At 54.2% G+C, this 25,552-nt stretch overlaps 1 protein-coding gene across 4 annotated transcripts in view; it reads right to left on the reverse strand.

Moving 5' to 3' along the window:
- NFATC2 (nuclear factor of activated T-cells, cytoplasmic, calcineurin-dependent 2) overlaps nt 1–25,552 on the reverse strand; it is a 119,605-nt gene that overhangs the window by 75,104 nt on the left and 18,949 nt on the right. For 2 of the 4 annotated variants that reach the window (XM_004687483.2, XM_004687484.2), the window contains exons 2-3: nt 14,723–15,737; nt 10,390–10,561 (exon numbers count right to left, since the gene is read on the reverse strand). In XM_004687483.2, the coding sequence (XP_004687540.1) occupies nt 10,390–10,561; nt 14,723–15,737 (1,187 nt within the window). The remainder of the gene's footprint in view (nt 1–10,389; nt 10,562–14,722; nt 15,738–25,552) is intronic. The other 2 variants (XM_004687485.2, XM_004687486.2) reach the window with 1 other exon arrangement.

Consider the following 25,552-nt stretch of genomic DNA (forward strand, 5'->3'; position numbering starts at 1 on the left):
GAGGAGGTCCAGGCAGAGGAAGAGGAGATCTATTTAGGCAGAGGAAGAGGAGGTCCAGGCACAGTGGAAGCCAAAGAACACCATCCCCACCACCTGTTGTCCCGAGCAGGAGGGCAAGCCCACAAAAAGTCACATCTGCAAGGAGCAAAGCAGCAGAGCAGGGGTGTCTCTTATGCCGGTCAGTGCCCCTGCGCTACCCACATCCATCGGCAAGCTGAGCAGCCAGGACCGATGAGCGTTGTCGCCTAGAGACTCATTCATTCAGATGCGTCTTCCCTTCTAAGAATGACCCCGCCAAGCCATGCCAGGCCGTCGGGACTTCCGAGCACATCAGCCAAGACGCCTCTCTCTGCGCCCATGGCTGGCACACAGATCACCTCGCTTGATAAATATCCAAATGTGGGTGGTGCTTTCCTGACCCTCAGGCCCGTGAGGCCGGGCCGGACCCCAACGTGCGAGGGGCACTGAGAACCCTGTGGGAAGCAAAGGCCAGCTCCCAGCCCCTCGCCAGCCTGCTGCCGCCTTTGCGGGTGGACACGAAGCCCGGGCCCGGGCCTCCGCGCTAGCTGCCCCCGCCTCCACAATAACTGTCCCCGAGAAACTGGCCTCCTCTCTCTCTGCACTGGACTCCGCTTATGTGATGCTGCTTCCGAAAACTGGCCCCGAGCCAGCGCCCACACCCCTCACCACCACTTCCCAGGAGCCCCCCACAGACACACTTCGCTCTCGTTCTCAGAACTTCTCTACCTCCAGACAGAGGGCAGACCATCTGTTTGTTGGCTGCCCCTCCTTGCACCCCCAAATGCAGCCCCATGAGACCAAGGGGAACTCCCTGGCCTGGTTCGCGTCCACCGCCAGGCAGCCAGCATTTCCTGTAATGGGGAAACAGTGAACACCTAACGCTTTGCTCATCCTGCAGCCTCGTCACAAGGACTCGACCTGTGGCTGCAGCCAGGATGAGGTGTCAGAGACTGGGCGTGGCTGCAGGGCAGGCGTGGACGAGGCTGATGTGGCTGACGCAGGGCAACGGCCCGTGACGGCGCGGACCCAGGGCCACGGCACAGCAGGGTGACTCGGGGCAGCTGGCAGACGCTCACGCCAGGAGCCGGGGCCAGGTGGGTCCGCACATTCAGCTAACGCAGGACCCCAAAACTGTTCAGTAGAACCAGTTTCACAGCTGTATAGCAGGTGTCAAGTTAGAGAGATGGGGTGCCCTAACAGCAACTGTTTCCCAGGGAAAGGTCTCTTGGGCTTGATAATGATGCGGCGAAGACGAAGCCGGCTCCCCTGCCCATCTGGAAAGTTGGAGAGATGCTGTTTAACACAACCGAAACCCCATTGCTGCGTGGCAATTTAAAACGCACCGGCCTCTGCCACATCCTTCCACACGCAGAGCCGCTGCTGCTCAGGGAGACGATGATCCGGACACACGCGGACCTGGGGGGTCAAGAACGGGTGGGAGGGCCCAGGGGTGGGCGGGCCCGGGGAGCGGGGGGCCGCCGGCAGGGTGGGCACCTCCGAAAGTCTTAAGCGCTAAGTACGTTCTGCCCAGCTGGTCACCGGGAAATCCAAGGCCCCCGGAGGCCAGACAGCCCTGCTCAGGGCCAGGCCGCTGCTGGGGTGACATCTCCAACCTCAGGGCCAGGAGGCCAGAGGGTCCCAGAACCAGCCAGGACCGGCCAGCCCCGGGCTGCTCCGCTGGGTGCCAGTACCTCAGCCCCTGAGGCCGCCCGGGGTCCCTGGAGCCCCTCTCTGGACCCAGGCTCTGCTGAAGCATCGCGGCAGCCTCCGCGCCACCCCCAAGCCTGTCGCTCTGAGTGGGGAGGGGTTTCTGGCTGTTGTCACACAACCCAGGGGAGAAGGAAGCCAGGTGGGTGGGGGGGACGCTGTGGCCAGGTGAGCTGCGCAGCCTGACACACGAGTCTGACTCGGCCTGAGCACACTGAGCGATTCCCCGAAGTTTTTAAAAGTACGTGAGCAACCGTGTGAGCCCCAGGCGCGACCTGGGAGGTGACCTCAGGGCCATTCAAGATCGCTGCTTCACCTGTGAGGCCTGTTTCTGCTTTGCTCTCTCACGGGTGCGCCCCCCGGGGGTCAGTCTGTGGCTCGCCCACTGCCTGTGTGACCTCAGGGACCATGCTTGACCCCTCTGGGCCTGTAACCGGTGCATAGGAGTAATAGTAGCATTCTATCTATTTATACAAGAAAAGCACTAAAAAAAGATCCCCTCCCTGGCTCAAGTCTGGACAGATGCTATTTTGCCCTGCTGATATACCAGATACCTCTGGTCTCCTACTTTGAAGGAGGCAGGAGCGGAGTCCATGAACAACGGCAGTTGAAAGGTTGGTGAGTTGTGAAAAAAAAACAAAACAAATCATCTGAAAGATAGCAACTTCACCACTCTTTCACAGAGCGATCACAGCCAGTGATCTGTGTGCACCCAGGGCCCAGTGTGACCCCAGCAGCAGGCGCTGGGTCCAGACCCGCCCCCACTGGCCAGCTGGGGCCCGCGGCAGGCTGCCTCACCGCCCCTTCTGCAGGATGGCCGTCCGACTGGCCCACCACGCTTGAGGCAGCGCCCAGCCTGGCTCAGTGGGTCACTTGGGGACAGGCACGTGACTGTCAGTGCAGGGACCTTCCTTGCCTGGCACCAAGGCCCTCAGAGGCCCCGCCCCGACCACGCCCCCTGCTCCACCTGGCTCACACCTCTGGGTCTCTGCTTTCACAAGAAACCCATGACCAGTCCAGCTCAGCCAAGGTCACCAAGGGGGGCACATCTGGCCCTCAGATGCACATGGATCGGTTATACTTGGGTTTTTTATTTTTCTAAGATTTATTTATTGATGCATACAGAACTGGGGTACAGGCCAGAGGTGTAGGGGCGGTGAGAGGCTTCACCAGACACAGAGTGGGGAGCAGAACAGGCAGATCAACCAAGAACACTGCTGAGGGGAGCGGCGGGCGGGTCAGGAGAGGTCTGCCGCGCCCTGTGGGTCACCTCCAGGGCGGGGATCGAACTCACACTGAGGCTGCTACAGCCAGATTGCAGTGCTGTGCTTTAATCCCTTGTGCCACCAGGGAGGGCCTGGACTTGGGTTTTTAAATGAACAGGCAACGTTAAAATCCTGAGCCTGGCCTAGAGAATGAGCGGGGGTGAGGACGACCCTCCCTGAAGTTGTCCCCGACACCCTACCCCATCTTTAAAAGGAACGTCGCCCCTGGCAGATGTCTCCCCTCTGAAAATCAGAGGACACTCGGGAGGACAGGCTGGGTCACTCAGCAGGGGACACGGGGCTTTCCCACCACCCCTCGCCTACTCCTTCAAAGACCCACCGAGCCTTTCAGGGTCTACCTGGAACCTGGCACTTCCCAAGGCCTCTGGCCATCCTCCCTGGCCCTGGCCGCTGAGCGTCAGTCCGTTATCTGAAGGCAGCGGAGCAGAGGGAGCTCCGTCCAGCCGGAGCCCTGTCCTCCTGGCTCCTGGCTCTCTGAGGAGGATCGAAGGCCCTCAAATCCGAGGCCCAAATCTGCCCTGGGGCCTCCAACCTGCCCGTCCCCCACAGCCTCCACTCCCATGTGAGAGTGCATGCAGCCAGCTGTCCCCGCAGCCAGGAGCACGACCCCAGGCCCCCAGATCCGCGCCTCTCTCTCTGGCCCTTGGTTCCAAGGTCATTTCTAGGCGGGTCTGTGCTACCTCCTGATTGCCCTGGTGATTTTCCTCAAACGACTTAGCACCTGCCAACATGCTATTTAATTTCCCTATTTATTAGGTTTCTCATTTCTTTTCCCCCAGCCAGAACTTCACCTCCTTGAGGGCAAGAATGGTCTGTTTTGCTTGCGACTGAAATCCAGAGCCGGGAGCTAGGTAAAAGCACACGCAGAGCCTGGAAGAGCTCCCCAGGAAGCCAGAGGCGGGCACAGGGAGCCCGTGACCTCAGAACCCATCCCGCTCTCTTCCTGCCCGCACCCGCAGGGCTGAGCGAACCTTCTGGAGTCACAGACACAGCAGCCCTCATGGAGGCAAGTCAGCAACAGCGAGGCAGGCTTCCTGTTCCATGTCTTAAAAGCCTCGCGAGCACCGAAGTTTATTAGTCAAATGAAAGCCAACAGGAGTGCCGCTGGCTGTCAGGGCCCAGCCCCCCTCGGGAGGAGAAACCCCATCTGGTTCCCCTCTGCCTCTCCTCACACATAATTTAAAGTGAGCTGCAGATCCTGAGGTGAACACCACGGCCGCGCCCCGCTCGGCAAAGGCTGTGCAGCCGTCGGCAGCCTCCTGTGTTGGGGGGCAGTGCCCCCGGCGGGTGCACCCCCAACGCCCTAGTGCCCACCCCGTGCAGCCCAGTCGGGCTCCCCGGGAAGACATGGAGATCAGGTTTCTGCATCTGCCAGGAATTTCTCCTAGAGGAACTGCCCATGTTTTTTCCATCTGTCTGAACATCTGTTTGAAAGACTCAGGAGCACCACTCTGGAGGTGCGTCCTGGCCCAGGCACCCTCAGACGCTGATGCTGTCTCCCTGCAAGGATGCTTTCTCCATCAGATTCTAGCGAAGGGCAAGAGAGGCCGGGCACGAGTGTAACGTGGTGTCCACTGCCCGGAATGTCCACTCAGGCCTGCAGGGGAGCGGCTGGAGGACCCGCTCTCAGGGGTGCCCACGGGCCCTCTAAGCTGCGAGCTACGGAGCGCTGAAAGCCTAATCGAAAAGCCGCCCTGGAGGTTCACGTGGCAGGAAACAGAAGGAAGTGATATGGCAGGGCTCCCCCAAAACGTGTGAGTCAAGGGGTTCCTTTTCTCATCGGATTCCTACAGGTCAAAAGAACTGAAACACTTGCTCTACTGCCACGGGCTTCACATCCTCCCAGGAGAAACCGGCCACTCCAGGTACACCCTCCCCAGCCAGACAACTCTTAGACGTGTATAAATACAGCCTCCCTCTTATCTCCCTTTCTGTTTGCTAAACCTTGAGGCAGCCCAGCCCTTAATGATCCCTGGCCGATACAAACAAGGATATTTACCTTATGCCAAAGCTAACCCCAAATTTAGTAGCTAAAAGTCTAAAAGCAGAAATTCTACCACTAAAATCAGATCCCTAGTCCTTCATTTAAAAAAAATACAAAACTACAGAATCCAGCAAGTGCAGCTGCACGCCACACAGCACCGCCGAGGGGTCTGAAGCGTGGCTGCCACCCTGAGGGGAGCCCCCGCCCCAGTCCTGCGCCCCGCGACTCCCCGGGGCCCCCTGGCATTCGGCCAATTCAGTACTTCCCATCATTCCTGGCCCCGTGAGCCAGTCCGTTCATGATCCCATTTTTCCAGCCTCTTTGGCTCGCTCCTGGGTCCACTGCTTTTGGAGAAACGCAGGCTGCTACCGAAGACGAGGCCCATAAACCCTTACAACCCACACAAAGCTGCCCAGTCGGGGTGCACGTCGCACGGCGGATCCCCCCAGCCTGAGAGCTAGGAAGTCTGGGCCTTCGCTCTGTTCCAGCTCCAGCCTCAAACGTCCAGCCACCTGCTGGATTTCTTCACTTGGATGCTTCCCAGACCTTCCCACATCCTCCACCCCAAACTGAACACCTAACCCTCCCCCAAGAAAGCGCCTTCCTCCCCAAGTCCTCCCACTCGGCACCTGACACCGCCCTCTACCCGGGGGACCCTCACCTGCCACACCCATGACAGCACCCACGTCCTGAGGACCACACCTGCCACGGCCACCTCCCAACCCTGGCATCCTGCAGTGGCCACTGGCACTGCCACAGCCTTTCAGACCACGTCCCTGTGTCCTCTGCCGCTGCTGTCTGGCTGGAGAGAAGCCCAAGTGATCACGGAAAGATTAAATCAACATCACCCTCCCCCTACTCAGAACTCATCACTCCCCTCCCAGGCCTGGGGTAAATCTCGTAACTCGTCGCCTTGGTCCTGCACAACCTGGTCCCGCCAACCTGCAGCCCTCGAAACTGAATCCAAGTGACACCGGAAGCTTCTGTTCCTCAGACACACCAAGTTCTTCCCTGCCCCAGGACCTTTGCACGTGCTGTGCTCTGTGCATGGCACGAATCCATGGCCTCCAAAGACAGCGGGCAGAGAGGAGGGACTCCCTCCTCTCCTTGAGCTTCTCTCCTCTCCTTGCTGGCTCTATCCTGTGCTGCAGGTCCCAGCTAGTCAGTTCCATCCCAGGCAAGGGAACCCATGGTGTGGTTCCTTCAGCTGGAGCACTCACCCCCAAGTCGTGAGTCCGTAAGCAGCCGCTGCTTTGCTTAGAGTGCAGCTGTCGCACCATCTGGCCCCTGGCCCGCCTCATCTCACCAAGCCACCCCTGAGCCCCCTGAGCTCCTTCAGGGCAGGGGCTGACCTCACCCGTCACCACAGCAAGGTGCCTAGCACACTGTCTGACACACAGCAGGACCTCAAAGAAATACTTGCCGCATGAATGAGTGCTGTGATCTGAAAAGCTTTTAAGGTTTGGAACAAACGTTCTTCCAAGGCCAAGTGACTCAAAAAAGAAAGAGGGGTGGGGAAGTGGGGGAGAAGGAGTGAGAGAAGGAGGGAGAAACCACAGCTGAACATGCATACGCTGAAGATTTTTCATTTTATATTTAAGGAAAGAGAATGAAATGGTCTTATACTCATTTTATTTTCATATAAAGAGGAGCATAAAACCACTAGGCGTGCCAAAAAAAATGAAGTTTTATAGTGTGGCAAATAAGAAAAAGAGAAGGGTGGGGACCGATAATTGAGAGGAAGAAAGGGGCCGGCACAGAACCGGAATAGAAACAGATGCGGCCCGGAGGCCGATCGCAGCTCCGCGGCACGGCTTGGTGGCCCTTCTGGGAACAGGGGGCAGCCATCCGGGCTTCCAAGGGGCTTTCACGCCTCCCCAAAGGCTAAGGCACCAGCCTGTGTGAGGGCCCCTCTCCTCTCCATTTTCCAAGAAGTTTAAAAAAACTGACATTCTATGCTAGAGCTCATGGGTTGGCCCGTTTCTGTTGGAGAGAACACTATCAGAGAGCTCATTTAAGAAAAACGCCCCGCTGCATCAGAGATGCAGTGTCCCCCAGAGGGACACGGCGACACGTAGTTCAGTCACACACTGCTTTCTCGAGGTCCAGCAAGGAGCGGAGGTCCTCAGGGCCCTCGGGAGGGAAGGTTGTGACCTTCAGGCAGTGTTTCTGGCAATTTTGCACAGCACATCCAGGCTGTTCCCCGCTCTGGAACTTTCTGCGGCCCCAGTGCCCAGGGAGGGTGAGCAGAGCCTAGCACCCCGCCCAGCCCGGCCTTTCTAGCTGAGCAGCCTGGCACAGTGGCTCATCCTTCCCCACCAGTCAGCGAAGGGCTCCCCGAGAATCCGGGTTTGGGCACCCCTGAGCCAATGGGAGGAGAATTGCAACCAGAGCAACAGAGGAGGGAGCCAAGGGCAGGAGTCTGTGATTCTGCCCCAGGCTCTGCCCTGGTGAGAAGGCAGCGCTGAGGGTCCGGAGTAGGTCAGACATGAAGGACCGGGAGGCCGCGTGTAGGTGGAACCAGGCTCTACACTCAACAGCGACGACCTTGAACAAGCTCCTTGACCTCCACTTCTCAGGCGAAGTAAATCAGCCTGAGTAGGGACCAGGGCCCGCCCGGCTGGGTGCTGGCCAGCGTTCATGCGCTATTATCATCTCGTTAAAGGGCAAGCGCCAGAGTCTAGAACCACAGAGAGCGCTCAGCAAACATGGTCAGAAAATCAAGACACCACAGCTCTAAAAACTAAGCGGCCAAGAAAAGAGCCTCCCAACTTCCCCTTATCTTACTTCCTACTTTCCATGAGCAATCAGAGCGGAACTTATCAAAGCCTAAATTGAATCATACTGTTTTCCAACTTTCCATATCCCAGGAGAAAAGTTAAAACTCTCCCCCATGCTCTGTGGGCCCTGCATGCTCTGGCCCGCCCAGTCTTTCTCCCGCCCACCCTCTTCCAGTTACATAGCTGAAGTCCCTCTGCCCTGGGGCATCTGCACAGGTGCAAAAAATGCCCTCAGCATTAGTCTCGTCCCCAAAGCTCTGAGAAGCTGCTGTGCTCCAGCACCAGAGAGTTGCACACACCCAGAACCCAGCACGCTGTTCCTCACGCTGCGTGACACCTTTGTGCTTTCACCACTTGCATTATTGTTGAGACTTCTTTTGAATCCATCACTGTACGTCAGCATCAAGCACAGCATATGGCAAAGAGCAGGTGCTCAGCCTATAGCCACAGGACGAGTCCACTTGCTGGTGGGTTACTGAGCAAAGAAACCTGGCCCCTGTCATCTCAAGTTCAAGTCTTTGCATTGACCCACCGAGCCTGGTTTAATGCAATACTGTAGTCTCCTCCAAAAGCCCTGTTTTCTAGTTTGTTTTAAAGAATCTCTCTCTATATTACCACTGAAGACTAATGTCACTAATATTTATACCGCCAGATACCCAGACTAAGACCACTCTCTGAGGCGGGCAGGTCCCAGCTTACATCAGCTGAGCTCAGACCAGTGACCTTCTTTCCAAAAAACAACACTCAGGCAGGACAGAGTAAGTGGTATCAGAGCAGCCCTTCAACCAGAAACAACTGTAACGTGGGACAAAAGCCTCTCAGTCTGCTGCTTTCAGGCATTAGACAGCAGGCAGAAGCCTGTGGTCCCTGAGAGAAAGGAGACATCCATCCCTGTTCTGTCTGAGAACAGCTTTTCTACCTCATTCAGGGGGTGGAGTTCACAAAGAGCATAGAGTTCAGAGTTCCTGAGCCATGGAAGCAGCTGGAATCTGTGGGCAAGGCATCGGAGAGGAAGAAGATGCTTGGCAAGCCAGTGCTTGGCCGAGGGCTGGCTATGTGAGCACAGAGGCGAGGAGCCGAAGAGAACAGAGAAGCTAAGAGGCTGAGCAGGCTGCTAGTCTGTAGTAGGAGCCCAGGAGGGGGGGCTTCCCCCCAAGTGAGCCAGAAGTCTGTGCTCCAGGCATGCCTCAAGGAAGGGCTACCCCAGCCCTGGCCTAGCCAAGCCTCGCCTAGGTCCCCAGAGGAGCAAGCTGGGGGCCAAGCCCATCAACGTGAAGGCCAACACCAGGGACTTGCTGACCTCCACCCTGATCAAGTGTGGACCGAAGCGGCCAGGCAGTCACGGAACTGCCTTTAGAGGAAAATAAAGTCCGAAATCTGCAATACCCAGCGTATAGCATCACATATAGCATCACAGTGTCAGAACATAATCAACAATTACTAAACATGAAAAGGAAGAAAATACAAAGCAAAGAACAAAAGCAGAAACAATGGACAAAAAAAAAATAGATTCCAAGGTAACTGTGATATCAAATTAAGAAAAAACAACTGCCAAGGTGTTCAGCTCCTCATATTATCATAAAAATCTTTAACCAGGTGGGCACGCCAAAAGCACCTGTGGAGGTTTGGGGCTCTAGGGTTTGTTTTTGTTTTTGTTTTTGTTTATTGTTTTTTATTTTTGTCTGCATTTTATTCATTTCATAGTTTCTACAGTCAAATGCTCTACCACTGAGCTATACCCCGCACTCATTTCATAGTTTCTGAGTAAGTAGGAGACAAGAATCCATGTTTCTAGAAACTCTATAAAAGGTTCTAATGAATACTGCATCAGATTTTTATCACGTAATTCTCATGGAATACTTCTAATTGAAGGCAAATACCAAAAAAGTTAAATTAATTTAAATGTATTGAAGGTTCTGGTTCATCAAGTTGGTTGGTAGAAACTACTCAGCAGTTCCTGGTTAACCAGACTACACAATTTAAATCATTTCAACTCTTATTTTGGAGGGAAAAAAGCATACTTCTCTGCCTAATTCTTTTGCTCTGAGGTTAAATCAAAAGCCACAGACATAAAAGACAATGATTAAGGAAAAAACAAGAGAAAATGCTCTGGTCAAGTTAAAAAAATCCAAGCACAAAATGCTATAACATCAGTATAATGTACAGTACTCAACATAACCATGAAGGCCAGAGGCATGCTATCAACATGCTAACAACGGCTATTGCAGACAATTTAACGATGTGAAGTTTTAGTTTTTTTGTACTCTACTTTACAAAAGTTCATAGAGATTTTCTTCTATGAACTCTCAACTGAAATTTAAACACAAAATGATGGCTCTGGAAACCTGACAATCTACTAAAACTCTGCAAATGCAGTGATTTCCTAACCTGAAAAGGAAGGGCAAGAAGAAGCATGAGTATTGTTTCTATCCTTTGGAAGACCCTTGAGTAGTTGGAATAGCTACTGATACTAATTCAATCTCGAATTTTCCTTTCCTCAGAGAGGCAAGAGATTGACACATTTCTCAAACTAATAAGCAACAAGCAGCCCCTTACAGAAGTGGGTCACTAGGGACAAGTGAAAAGAAAAGAATAGAATTCAAGTCCGTACCTGAACCACAGGGTGGCCGCCAGTTGGAGCTTTGACAGCCCCTCGGCTGCCTTCCGTCTCATAATGGGCCCGGTGATGCGGTTTGGGCTGCACTTCGATCCGTAGCTCATAGGAGCCCGACTGGTGAGACAGTGGCCACTCAAGTGGAGGGAGTGATGCAGTCACTGGGGTGCTGAAGGAGAAACAGAAGTATTCAGGGTACAACAAATCAGCATCAACCTGTACAATAAATGTAAATGGCCCCTTTTATGAAAGTTATGTTCTGTGGTCACACAAAAGTAGAAATCTTTCTCTTTGCACTCTCTTCCCTATTGCTGAAGACAATGTGACTTGTATCTCAATCCATAAAGTTAATTTCAGTATCTGTTCCTTCTAGCATGTGCCTAACCCTGTAATTTAATTTTCCTCCAGGAAGTTTGAAGAGATGCACCTCTAAAAAAATAACCCTTAACCAAAACACTTGCTTTTCCCAGAGACGACAAAAGAGAAAAGGAAGAGTAAAGTAGAAATGAGAACTTCCAAGTGTCACTCATTTGCTCTTGTCCCCTAAAACCATGTGACATATGCAAGAGATGACACCCAAGTGCTTTTTCAGCTATTTCTGTGTCTGATGACCTCAGTGAATAGTAAATTTTAGGGAGAGATCATTTGTTGTTTATCAAGTCTTACTTATCAGGTCAAATGTAAAACACTGGCAGCAGAGAGGTGTCTGGCTTTGGGATGGATGAGCCAAGTCACTCAGACCTTAATATTAAATGAAGAGCAACAGTCAAGAACATGATCCAACCAAGTTCAAGTCCCAACCCCAGCCCCACCTCTACCTACCTGTATTATTTTGAGCAAATGCCACCATATCCCTAGGGCTTCCTTCCCTCAACTGTGCAGTGGGGGATACTAAGACCATGTAGAGAGATCAGCGTAATAAATGCTTATTAAGTATTAATCATAGGTATTTGTTTTCCTGCAACATGTGGTCTATTTCAAATGAATAGATATTTCCTTCAGACTCTCTGGCTTAGTTTGAATATTTAATATATATATATGAAGCTGTAAGGTCCTTAAGAACATAATCAAGTTTCATTTCTTAGTCCCAGCCTAGCACACACGGCTCAGCCTTGCTACTTCAGGTAGTAAATATGAGGTTTTAATTATGTCATTTAAGAACTGATTGAGGCTTTGACGTCCCCCTATTCTACTCCTTCAGAGTTTCACCTCAACACTGCCTCTTGTTTTAGAACATTATTTAAAATAGGTTCAAGAAAAGAGATCACTTGTAGAATCACTCTGAGCCATGAGTGGGGCAGTTAACAAGTTCTAAGTGAATATTCAGTGAATACGTAGGTGAAAGGGTAGCAGAATGGACGAGCGAGTGAGTGAGGGAGCAGTTTTATTTCAAAGAACTCCTGAAGTAGCAAATCATGTATTTGTCTCACTATGTCCTGATTTTTCACATATGGTGGAAATCATTAACCCAATTCTTTGCATTAGTGGCAAGGACATTCTTCCCCATTACGCCTAGGCTACTAGAAGCTGACATAATAATCCCCCCTTATCTGCAAGACCCCTAGCAGATGCTTAAAACCATATATAGTGCCAAACACTATACTATTTTTCTTCCTGGACATATCTAACAATGATAGTTGGATTGGTAAGTAAGGCACAGTAAGAGATAAGCAACAATAAGCATAAAAAAGCAACAACAACATATCTAATAAAAGTGAAGTGAATGGGACCTCACCTCTGAAAATATCTCATGGTACGTAATTATTTTCAGACCACAGTTGACCACGGGTAGCTGAAACCTCAGAAGGCGAGACCACAGTGAGGTAGACACTGCAGGAACTAGAATTAGTTCAGCACTTGTGATGCAACCAACCCTATTCCTTGTCCTACACAGCTGACTGGGGTGAGGATAGCACCCCTCAACCTCCATCGATTCTGGAGTCCAGCCAGGACATCAATCCAGCGCATAATTATATCATCGCTTTACAAGCAAGCGACTGCCACCCCTTCTAGCCAGGCTGCCTCCTGCAGCCTTTCTTATCCTGAAGTCTCGGGAGACCCAAGGGCCTGCACTTCTACCATAATTACAGTGCCAAGAAACCCTCAAACTTCTGCCTGCAGCCCAGATACACTGTCATCATGAACACAAATTGAAATATTTAAAAATTTGCAAAATCAGGCTCATAAAGAAATTCACTTCACCCTGATTATCTTTTGAAGCATCAAAACATTCAGTGAACTATCTCTGAGTACCAAGTTTTAATCTCGTTTGGTCCTGGGATAAGTCTTTGACCACTAAAATGCCGTCTCAAGAATGAGGCCATCAGAGCCTAATCTGCATGTGTGTTCTCTCTGCAGTTTTTGGCACACCCAAGAGAAACATTATCCATGACACTCCTAAAGGCTCCATCCTCGCACTCTTAAAAAAAATGCACGTTAATACGTCATTTAGCACAGAACGGAACTAAAGGACTCTATCGCCTTCAGAACCTTTTGAATCAAATCACAGGAAGGAAAGGGAGGATTTTATAAGCAATAAAGTCGCAGATAAATGCCTCACAACTCTGTTTTATATCAATGTTCATCTCCACTCCCAACCATTAAAAATGAATCCCATTTGGGAGACAGGGCTGCAACAGATGGAGCAGCCCAGTCCCTGCTGTTGGGTGACTGTGAGCTTGTCACTTCCCTTCTCAGAGCCCAGACTCCCTCAGAGGTCCTGGGGTGCCACCGCTCCCACGGTGGCTCTGTGAAACTGGTCACGGAACTCAGTGCTCAGTGGCCAACGGGCCTTTGTGTGACTGCACAGTCCACCCCCAGCTGAGTAGGCAGGCCCTGGACCAAGGTATCGCTACACCTCAGGGAAGCCAGAAGCTGTGTAAGGGACATCTGCTGACCTGCAAAGGCTGAGAGTGCTGAGACCTGTTCTGGAGGAAAGGCCAGATGGGACACTCCATACCATCCAGTTTGGCCCCATGTGGAGTAAACAAAGCCTGACGGGAAAGGCCCTGCCTATTCTCAGCCCCACATCAACCACAGAGGCTCACCCATGCTCTGCTCTGGTGTTCAATTCATTATTTTATGTGAAAAAAAGAGGTTTCCATTTGCTAAAAGCAAACATGTTGAAAACAACTGGGAGATGATGTATAGGGCTTCAGAGTCTTACACTTATTCAGAGACTAGAGGAGATAACATCTACCCAGCCTTTCTGTGTGCCTCGCTCTTCTGGTCACTAAGAGAAAGGTAACAGTAACACCAACCATGCTTATTTGAGAATAAATTAAATCAACCATACAGAGTACTTGACTTGTGCCTTGCACATCACACGTGGTTTAAATGCTGGTATCACTGATCAGACCATATAACAGGAAAGTCACTGGGAAGCCAATCTCTAACACAAGGCTTGGCAATGAAGTAGCACTTTCTATAGTGATTCCCCTATAAGAAGACTCCCTTATAGTAATGACAGCTGCCCCTTTCCTGCACGGCACCCACGCTCTATGTCAAGAGTTTGACATATATCATCTCACCTAATCCTTGAAAAAACCACCATCAGGCAGGTATTATTATTTTCCTCACCTCACAGCAATGACCCAAGGTTCTGATAGGTGCCCAGTGAGAAAGCAGATCCTGATTGATTAGTAATGTCTGCTCTGAGCACAGCATCAAAAAGATGCTCAAGGAGAAACAAATCCCTCATTGATTGGTGATGTCTGTCAGGGGCACAGCAAGATGGTAGCACCAAAGTGTCCACAATCACACAGCCAGGGAGTATCAGAGCCAGGACCCCAAAGTCTACATGCTGCACCTCTCCAGCTTACCGGGATTTGAAACTCCTTGAGGATGATGGTTTACATGTTTGTAAGAGTCGCGCTATCACTGATTGCAGTACTATGTTGACTCCCTTTGCAGTGAGATAAAGGCTCACTTTGGACTTGTCAGAACTTCAGCTCTGAGAAGGCAGAAAGGCTTGCCCATTTTGTTCACCACTATCTCCCTAACACCTATAAAGTACCTGGCACAGAGTAGGTGCTTGATAAAACCTATCAAACCCATCACTTAGAGCCAGGTGCCCTATGAGTAACTGCATGCACCCCTGACGGCAACCTCAGGATGGCCACAAGCCAGGGACCTGTGTGCCCATCTCACAGATGAGTGGCTCTGAAAATGTCTGCAGAAAATTAACCTTTCTTCTCAGGTCTCACAGTAAGCAAAGATCAGGATTCACTTCCGTTTTCCCTGCCACCACCACCCACCCACCCACTCTAAATCCCAGGAGACCTGCGGGACTAAACCTGCTTGGGATAAATGGCTGCCCACGTGGACTCACCTGAAGATGGGAATGGTGGGCACCAGCTGCTTGGGCCAAGTGGGCGGCACCAGCAAGATGGACTCGGGGGCTGAGTTCCGCCTCTCGTCCTGCTCGCAGGGCCCCAGGAACTCCACGGTCGGGTAGAGGTGGCGATGCAGGCCGGCCTTCGGGGGGGCGGCGGCAGACACTGGCGTCGGGTCTGGGCTTGTCTTCCACATCTTGGGGGGGATCCCGCACGGCGAGTCAGCCGCCAGGCTGTTGAGGGCATCCATGAGGACCGCAGAGCCAGCTGAGGGGGGGTACCCAGCAGGGGCGCCGTCCTCCCGGGGCTGCGGCGAGGGGCTCCGGGAGCGCTGGGGTGAGGCTCCGGGCAGCGGGGCGACCACGGCCCCAGCACACGAATGCCTCCGCTTGGCACCGGGCGACGAGGAGCGGGAGGCCGGACGGGGCACGGGCGAGTGGCGGCCCAGGCAGCTGTCCTCAGTGAGGCTGGTTCGAGGTGACATTATTGGCGAGGTTCTGGGGGAATAATGAGCAGGGATGTTTTGAAACTGGGGACACAGGTCGTCGGGCCCGCCGTTATTGGGCGAGACGCAGGGCGAGGTGCAGGGGGAGAAGGTGTCGGAAATGAAGCTGGCGGAGGAACCGCTGCTAGCCGGGCTCAAGCAAAGCGGCTCGCGGTAGCTCTCCAAGCCAGGCACGGGCAGGGTGAACCTCGGGCTGGCGGCCACCCCGGGCACGGGCGGCTGCTCCCCCAGCAGGCCAGCGTCTCTGACGCGGAGGGGTCCCCCTGCCTGCATCAGTTCGTGGGACGGAGTGATCTCGATGCGAGGGCTCAGGCCCGAGGCCCCGGCGGGCTTGACCGGGCTCAGAAAGTTCTGGGGCCCTCCCCTATCCGGCTCTCCGAATCTGCTGGGGGGCTCGCCAGGGAGACTGGGATGGGGGCTGTATGGCTTGAGGCCATAGTCCAGGACATCATCATGGTATGCGAGTCCAGAGGGTGGGCTGGCGACCTTATGCGCATTCGGTTCTTCTGGAAAGAGAAGGGGGGAAGGAGGGGTCTTTTTAAGCCTCTAAAACAAAATTCCCGATGCAGAACAATCCCAGGCCGGCTTTTGTCTCCTGTCCTTTTTCTGTTAATCCCCAACCCGCCAGGCCCCAAGCTGGAACCTCCTCTCCTCACTGCCAGGGGAGGACACGACTTCACCCCAGGTTCCCTGCAGAGAGACACCGGAGCCGAAGGATTGGTGCAGGAGGCGGGAGACGGGCGGAGGGGGGGTGGGGGGCCCAAACCCGGGAAGCATTTATGTCAGTTCACGGCCCCTGTTCGCTGGCGACTGAAGGCCTCACCGCACCGTATTTGGCCGCCAGCAGGTGCTCCTATCTTTGGGGGTGAGGAGTGAGGAGAGGGGGGACTTTTTGTTTAAACGCCAGTCACAACTCACTAGGCAGATTCCTGCACACGAGTGGGGCAAGAGTCCGGAAAACACGGGTCTAGATGGGCCTCCTCGCCCACCCTGCAGCTGTGGGACCCCGGACTGCAAGCAGGGAGCCTGCCGGCACCCGGAGCCCGACTTTCAACCCCAGGCGTTTGGAAGGCCCCAGGGTAAGAAGTAGCTTAGGCCTCAGCTCAGGTTTCACTTCATGGATAAGGAAAGTGAGGTCCTGGGAGGGAAAGAGATTCACCAGAAGATACAGAACTCACAGGAGGCGAGATCCCCACAAACAAGCCACTTGACCCCCAAAGCCAGGGTCTGGCTATACAGTCTCCCACATTATAAAACCAGGGGAAGGGGAAGCGCCGGTTTGTGCTGTGACCCCAAGTTTCCCCAGCCGCCCCCCCAAGGAAAGCACTGTTTAACCACCTAAAGACATGGTCAGCCCTGCACTGTCATCTAAAGTCTTCTCAAGTACATGGAACCCCGCTGCTGGGCAGGGCTCACGGGGCTGCATGGGGGTTTCTGTGGATGAGCAAAGGGTCTAGCTATTCATTCCCACCACCCCTCACCCCACTCCTCCTCCACGTTGCCAGGCCTCATAGCTAAGCCACCCTGGAATCCTGACAGTTCCACTCTCAAAGTACAAACCAAATTCTTGTGCTGCTCACTCGACCACAACCACCTGCACGCGGCAGTCACCCCAGCCCTGGTCCCCTCATTTCAATCCTCACCCTGTTCTCTGCACAGCAATCTCCTGGAAGGCTCGTGGGGGGCACCTGCTTGAAAGCCTTTCCCAGGTGGGATCTCAAGTCCTTAACATACTGTCCCTGGGCCCCAACATGTCTGCCCTCCCCCACTTTTTTCCAAGGTGATTTAGCAATAGCCCCACACAGCCTCATTGTTCTTCCTGCACCAGAGTTCTTGAGTGTGCTGCGCCATCTGCCTGGAAACCCCCCAACACTCCACATGACTGCTCCCCTTAGTTCCTTCAGTTCAGTGAACACTGCCTTTTGGCCCATCAGAAAGATCATCCTCCACCCACTCCTGTGTCATTTGCTGCCTCTTTTGTTACTACTCTAAGACACCACATCAGATGTTCATCTATTTAAAGGATCTCATTCTGCTAGATCAGGGACAGGCAAATTACTGCCAGGGGCCAAATCACAGTTTGAGTTTGTCAATAAAGTTTTATTGCAACCCAGCCACACATGTTTGCTCACCTCCGGCCCATGGCTTGCTATTGCACTACAGAAGCAAGAGCTGGTAGTCGCAACAGAGACGACAGCCTAAAACACTCACTACCCGGCCCTTCACAGAAGTTTGCGACGCAGACCGCAGACAGCGTGCTCCACCGGGGCTGAGACTGTGTCCCAAGTGCCTAACACAGGCTGTCTAGAAACATTTGTTGATTGACTGAGCCAACAAGTACGAAGAGACGTATGTACAAGGGCCTGCCAGCCAGAAAGGAGACTTCCCCCTACGGCAGCGTGGCTGGCCTGCCTTAGGGAGCTATGAAAGCTCCTTGGTGCCATTTTCAGGCCATCCTGGGGGAACTGTTGGCTGGTACCCCAGCCCAGGGGGGGAAACAAGCGACCTCAGGAGGGCCACTGCGGGAGGGCTTTGCCTGCCCACCCGCCTCCCTTTTCTCCTGCCACCTCTCTGGACACACTCCATTCAAGCTGGCTGTCTTGCTGTTCTTAGGAGACACAGGAGCTCCCTTCCACCTCAGGACCTTTGCACGGCTGTTGCAGATACCTCAACAACTCCTCCCCTACCCAGACTCTGCCCGCTTCTCTACGCCACTGAAACCACTCATTTTGCAGAGATACGGTGCGCTCAGTGCTCCCAGAGGCTGCCTGACTTCTAAGACTAGGTCAGCCCCAACTCACTTCAGGCAGTGAAATAACTCTGAAGACATCTGTTCAGTGCCTGCCTCTCCCCACCCCCCTCCAGCCTCATTCCCGTAATCAGTAACTTCCACGAGGACTTTCCCTTCCCTGTGTCCCCAGGACCTGGCCAGGACCTGCCTCAAAACTACATGTTGATAGACCAAATCAAGGGAGAAAGTGATGGTTCAAAGATGCTAATATCTGCATTTGGTAAAATCTATCAAAATTCCAGACCCATGTATCCTTGGAACCAAGCAATGTAGCTTCTAGAAGTTGTCCCAGCGGATACACTTCCTACATACGAGATAGAGCACACACAGCTTGGTTAGTTCTGCCCATGTGTGACCCTAAGAGACTGCACGCCACCTCACGCCCATCGCCTGGACTCACGTGACGTCATCTTGGCTCATTCAAGTCAGGGGACGCGAGACCGATACCGAAAGGGCTGGCGAAGTGACTCCCAAGTTGAGGCGGAATGACCAGCAAGAGACAGTGTTAAAGGAGAAAAGCAGGACACAGTCTGTGAGCATAGAAGCAGGGGAGAGTGTGTGCCCACGTGGTGCTGTCTCTAGAAGTTACGGGTAACCATGATGTTCTCCAGAAGGGGAACTGAGCACTAAGTAATCAGCACAGGGGCTTGGCAGAAAGAAGCCTCTGATTTCTCTATTATGCAGAGAAAAACACAACTGCCCAAAGATACGCTGACATCTAAAGGGGGTGGGCAGTGGCATCGCCTGGCATACAGTGGTGACACCTGGTTTAGGAGGAGGAAACTGACATGTAGTCTTCCTCTGCCTCTGATGGGCTGTGTGACCTTGGGGAAGTCCCCCGCCCACCAGGGCGTTCTCACGACAGCAGGTGGGCGGTTAAACTGGATCCCTCTCTGGCTGCTTCCGGCTCTGAAGTCTTCTGATTTTTCTAGCTGAAGTCTGATGTCCTAGTGAAGCTGTAGTGCAACATAAACGCGTGTGCAAACCTGCAGCACACCCAGGCACGCACGTGCCGTGCTGGCAGGCACGGCAGCACAGGTTTGCAGCCTAAGGAAGAACCAACGTCAAATCCACATCTAATAGTAAGCCTCGGTCCCTCCAACCATCAAACAAAACACAGTCCCCTAGCAAACATTCTGGCCTTGTCGGAAACACGCCCTCGGGCCCACAGAACAGGCACAGGAACTCGGCCACAGGGGCGCACCCCACACACGCCCTGAAGCATGAGGAACCCACGATCCGGTTTGCTCCACGAACGCCTGGAAGTATTTACACTGGTTTTAGTTACGCCAAGCAGAATGTCTGTTTTCCTCCCCAAGATTTTGAAAGTCGCACCGCACACAGGGACTACGAAGGCATTTCATGGTTGTCTTCCCAGTTCGCGGGGTGGTTGACAGCGAATCTCACAAACAGCTCACACGCGAGTATTTCTTTAGGCGGCCGGGATTCTGCCCAGTGCTCCCTACACACCCGGCACCCTCCCTGGTGGCACCCCGATGCCTGCATCTCGGGGAGCGAACTGAGCTTCCTCTCAGAACCACGTTTTCTCAAAAGAATTTCCAGAAACCTTGCTGTTCTGACCCCTCCCATGCATGAGCTATCCATGCATCACTGTAAGTCGTCATGACTTAACATTTCTATTTAGATTCATTCATATATTTGAATTTTTAAGGGAAATTTTACTCCACCACCACAAATGGAAAATAAACGTCACCCCCATAAATAGAAAGTAGAGTAAAAATATGCAGTGAGAAGAAAAGGCAGTAAGTTCAAGCGAGCTACAGTGGTTGGTCAGGGTTCAGGACCAGGGCCAACTCTTTCTCCCCTCTCGAAGCTCTTCCCGTATGGAGGCGCCACCCTACATGAGCACTTGGACGGCAGAGTCCACTGAGTGCTACCAAATGCTCTGCAGTTCTGCACCCTGCAAACAGCGCAATAATCAGAAGCATCTCCACAACCCCAGGAAGACTACTGTGCTCAAGGCTGGAGTGGGGGACGGAATCGCAAGTGTCAGCCGGGAAGGCATCAAGGATCCCGAGGCTCCACTCTTTGCCCCAAGTTCACAAAGAAGCCTAATGATGACAACGTGGGTCACTTCACCCCCTTACCTGCCACAGGGGGCCTCTGGGCCTCGTGCCTTTGCACATGCTGCTTCCTTTGCCCAGAACTCCCGTCCAGACTGCCTGTCCCCACCTCTACTCACCACACACATTTGTCCAAGAAGATTTTATCTGGGGACCCTCCCTGGTGGCGCAGCGGGTTAGGGCACAGCACTGCAAGCTGGCGCAACCACATCAGCACGAGTTCAATCCCTGGCCCCGGAGGTGACCCACATGGTGCAGCAGCTGACCTCTCCTGCCCCGCCCGCTGCCCCCCCAGCAGTGTTCTTGGATGATCTGCCTGTTCTGCTCCCCACTCTGTCTCTGGTGAAGCCTCTCACCGCCCCAGCACATCTGGCCTGTACCCCAGTTCTGTATGCACAAATAAATCAATCTTAAAAAAAAAAAAAAAAGATTTCACTTGGGTGGGCTGCCTCTGCCTGACTCCCTGACCCCTCAGGCTAGGGGGCAGCTTTCCTCCAGTGTTCCCAGAATCTACCGAGTCGGGTCGGGCCATCAATGCTAGACTAGCACTGACGGCAACAGCCGCGGCGGCGACCATCGCCGAGACCGTGTGCCGGCGCCCTTCTAAGAAGGTCCCGGGTCATAGCTGACTAGTTCTCTGCTCGCAGGACAGGGGAGGCGGCCTGCTCCACGCCTTTTGCAGATGAGAACACTGACTGGCAAAGACATGAGCTCACCTGCCTGAGGCCTAAGGCCCAGCACAGACAGCCCTGAGGCACACGGAGCCCCCAGCCAACGCTTCTCCACCCCAGAACCACTGATGTGGGGACTACAGGGAGGGGGGCGAGGGGCTCAGCAGTGTCCCCAGCACCTACCCTCTAGCTGCCCGAGGGAGCATCCCCGCCGCCAGCCCCGCTGTGACGGCAGAAAGGTCTCCGGCTACTGCCAAACCCCCAGCGAGGTGGACATGCCCCCACTGGGGACCACCCTGCCCTGTGCAGCGCCCACTGGCACGGCTGCCCCCAGGAGGGCCCACCAGGCCCTGGAGCACCATCACCCCCACGTCAGGCCCCAACCCTGGAAGGATCTAGTAAAGAAGCCTGGCTCCCCTCCTTCCCTGGAGGGTGAGGCGTCTCTACGCAGATGTCAGAAGCTTAGGGACAGCCTCCCACTCCCTTCATCCGCCCCCAGCTCACCCCAACAACAGCTAGGCCCCAGCAATATTTCGGGAGGTCTCTGGCCAGGCTCTGACAGCAGGGCAAGGCAGCTGGGAGGCCACCCCAGCTCCACCCCTGTGAGGGGTCTGCACCGAGAGCTACACTGGCTTAGGGGAGGCCCAGCCCCGGCCCCTTCCCTGTGACCTGGGGGGCTCAAGTCCCAGCACAGTGACGAGCTTGGTGGGAACGCTTCACCCCATCCACACAAAGCCATCCTCTGGCCCTGTCACCCTACACTTGCAGAGTGACCTTTTAAGTTAGAAGCCCACCTTTCCGTAATAGCAGTGAGACCCATACTAACCCCCAATCCTTCAAAAGCATTTTTAAAAAAGAGAACAGTTTCCCCACAATAAAATGGATTGGTCAGTGCAGAGCTCGCTGGGCTTCAAAAGTAGGTGGATGGGTCCAATGTGCCTCCCATGGCCCCTGAGCCCTGCTGGGCAGTCTTTTCTCCAGGGTACCTGGGGGCTGATCAAATCGTACTAAAGTGTTAATGACTCACTGAGCACTTGCTGTGACAGAAATGGTAACAGCTGACACAGCCACACCGTTCACTTCATACCGAGAACCACTCTGCATGGAGCCAGTTCATGCTGTGTCACAGGAGCACTATGAAGCAGGCAACAGTTGCCTCGTTTACAATCGGAGAAAGGAGGCTCAGAGAGGGTGACTAATTTGCCAAGGTCACACAGCGTCTCTGTGTCAGAGCTGGGGTTCAGCCTCAGGCACCCTGGCCCCTTTGCAGCCGTCACCATGGCTGTACCCCCTTCTCAAGGAAGGGGCTACTTGCTGACAATGACACCCCAGCTCCAGCAGGGGGGAGTGGGGTGTCCCCAGAATGGGAACCTCTCGGGAGGGCGGGCTGCCCCTGACAACGAAAGCACATGGAATGTTCTGGAATGTTCACAGTCCCTCCACGTGCCCCAGGACTGAGTCAACGATGATTCTGAAAGGCGCACGGTGGTCACCCAGGGCTAGCGCCTCTCCCCTAGAGCCTCTGGCGGGCCTGCTGCCCACCCCAGAGACACACAGCCAAGTCTGAGGTGGCTGTTCAGCACCAACCCACCAGCCACCACACGCTTCGGCATGAAGGAAAGGCGGGAGGGCATCTCCTCTGCCCAAAACTACAGGCGGGAGAATTTTCAGGAAGCAGAACAGAAAGACCAAAATAGAAACCCAGCTCCAGCATCTCCACGAGGCATCTGTCCTCTCGGGCTGGGGGGGGGCACATGAAACCCTGCTTTCGGGCGTACAGGACTCGGAGGCGAGGAGCCAGGCCTGGCTGGGGAGACACTGCCAGACCGCCGCAGGGCCCCGGAGCTCCCCCCACGCCCGTCTGGGGCCCGGACCCACTGCCGCCCCCGGGGTGGCGGAGTCCCGGGCTCTGGGTCTGAGACATCACAGTCGGTTGCTATGACAGCATTAAGGATGCCACAACCTGGCTCCGCGAACACGCCCAGAGCATCGGGGAGAAGGCGGGAGGGACCCCACGGCCGCCACCCCCACCGCTCTGAGCGCGCACATCGGGACTGCAAGGATCACAGAGGGGCAGGAGGGGGATGGATTTTGCATCTGGTGCCGGCACCACCTAGAAGCAAGCCCTCTGCAAAGTGACAGATTGCTTTCAAGTAATAAATGCAACACTCAGAAAACTTTCCAAAGAGCCCTCCAGGCCCTGACACACAGCCCCCCACCACCGGCACCCCGGAGGGGTCCCTGGGCTCCCAGCCAGCGGCGCATGTGTGTTAGCAATCATGGAGAACCAGGTTGTCCCCAGTCACTCGGGACGAGACACACAGACGCAGGGCGTGAAGCAAGAAATTCCATCCAGATAAGTCAGGTCTGGCCAGGGCGGCAAGCGGCCTGCCCTCCAGTCCTGTCAACGTGGAACCACTGGACAAGCCACTCTGAGCTCTCTGCTGACCGTGCCCCGGCTGAGACAGTGGCCTTCCTCAGCAGACAGGACAGAAAGGAGGGCTCTGGCCTGCTTCCCAGGCAGCCTGCCATGAGGCCGGGCGCCGGGGACACGGGGCCGGGACCATTTGCAGGCCACGGGCTGGTCTGGCCGCACTCACACGGGGACACGTACTCTTTTGGAAGAAGCGAGAGAAATGTATGGAATCTGCAGCCCACACGCCTCCAGGTCAGTTTTCAGACACAGCGGCGGTGCCCAGACATCTGGCAGATGTGAGTCTTGTCTCCATCACCCCGTGGAGACGGGAAGAACCGGTCTTCGGGGTTAAAGTCATTCGGGGAGCCCTCCTGTCGTCAAGAAGCCCGGAGGCCTGCCCGTTTTTATTCCTTCAAATAGCAGATGCTTGCTGGGCCATGGCCTCGGCCTGTCCCCCCTCACTGCACTGACAAGGTTAGGGAGAGGTGGTTAAATCCGCTGTGTTACAGACGCAGAAACGGAGGTGCAGGGATTCCCTGTCACCAAACAAATCAGCGTCAGAGCCGGGATTCAAATGGAGGCGTCACAGAAATGCAGCGAAAACGCGTACATTAAATCACCATCTCGGGCTGTTTACCTAGAGATGAGCCCAGGATCGAGGCCAGCCCCCCGCGGCTCCCTGGGGCCCCACCTAGCCAGGGGCACCCGCCAGCCTGTCTCCTCTCACGACAGACCGGCTCCCCTGCTCAGCGACAGCACATCAGTGAAATCAGACAGGACGACGCGTTGCATCTTCCTGACACGCACACCTCGCCTTGGGGCTCAACTCCTCTTTGATGGCTGCGTAGTACTCCGTGGCCTGGTGACCTCACCGCCCACTTATCTGGCTTCTTTGCTGCACCAGAGGCTGCCCACCTCTGTTCTGAAGACAAGGACATTCCAGATTAAGCTTGTGATCTGCAGAGTCCCTCCCCCACCACACACTCCCCTGCGGCCTATGACAGAGAGCAGCGCCTGGTGGCTGTCTCGCCAAAAGGAGAAGGAGAGATCTGCAGAGAAGTAACCAGAAATAGATTTCAGATAATCGCCCCTCAGAAACAGACTGCTCTCGTGAGGCCCGCATCCTTGCAAGGGGACAGGGTGGGTGGAGACAGCCGCCTTCCTTGCTGCCTCCCAGACCAACCAGCAAAGGCCCCTCATCCCGATCCACCCCCCAAAGAGCTTCACCTCTTGTTATTGAGCCCCACACCCCTGCCCGCAGGCAGAGCCTGAAAAGCTGATTTCCTCCTTTATTTCACTCAACTTGAAACTCTAATGGAAACTTCCCCTTGAAGGCTGAGGGGCCGCGCGGGGCCCTTGGCCAGGGCCAGAGATTTAAAGTCAATGCCCTATTGACGAGCGTTTCTCTATTTACACTTTCCCGGGAGCTTTCCGTTCAGTGCCATGTTCCCGGGGGCGGGCACACTTCATCAGCGGCCTGGCCAGGCCCCGGTCATTAATGACATTCCTCCCTTCTCCGCCGTGACGGGGGTGATGTCACCCGCTCTGGACTTTAGACCTGCAGCCCACCTTCTCAGGACCGCCCAGAGAAACAGCCCCTCTCTGTTGTCTTGGAAAGAACTTGGGCAGGCATTTCAGACTTCAAGGGTTTCCCCCTCATTTCACATCCCCCCTTTTGCAAGGCATGCCCAAGCAGGTCTGTTTTGATAAGGCTTTTATAAATCCTGAGCTAAGTGCCAGGCACTCTCCTCCCTTCAGAAAACTCACCCTGGCTCAATTAAAATCCACGTAGGAAGGGCTGGCTTCCACAAAGACATTTTATTAACTAAAGCAGGTCCAGCTGAGAAAATGCTCTTTGCCCAAACCTCAGGCTGAAAGGCAGGGGGGCCTCACATGCCATCTCAGAAAAGCAATCTCTGCTCCGCAGAGGGGCTGCAGTCTGCCTCTGCTGTATTTCTTTTGCAGAGGGAAAAGGCCCAGAACTTTCCAGCTGAGGCCAGTGCCTCGGGAACCAGAGGATGGAAGAACATGTCAGAGAGACCATGCCTGTCCATCTGGCAGGATCCAGAGGTCCAGAACTGCACAGAAAGATGAGCTGGTTTCTTCCCTAAGCAAACACAAGAAAACAGACCGTGGGGATTTTCAGAGAAGCAAAGCATGTCAGGGATGTGGGGCCAGGACACGCAGGTGCCAAACACATTTACGTGAAAAGAAAGGCAGGAAATCTCAACCCTGGATAGCTGCAATGAAGCAGGTTTTGATTTCATTTTCAGTTTGATCATGGTAGCTGACTTTGCTCGAGCATCTTGATCTATGAGGAGTACACTCTACCCTACGTATCAGTAAAATACTGGGCCAC

This window comes from Condylura cristata, unplaced genomic scaffold (assembly GCF_000260355.1).
Source record: "Condylura cristata isolate star-nosed mole 26May11 unplaced genomic scaffold, ConCri1.0 scaffold00022, whole genome shotgun sequence".
NCBI classification, from domain to species: Eukaryota; Metazoa; Chordata; class Mammalia; order Eulipotyphla; family Talpidae; genus Condylura; species Condylura cristata.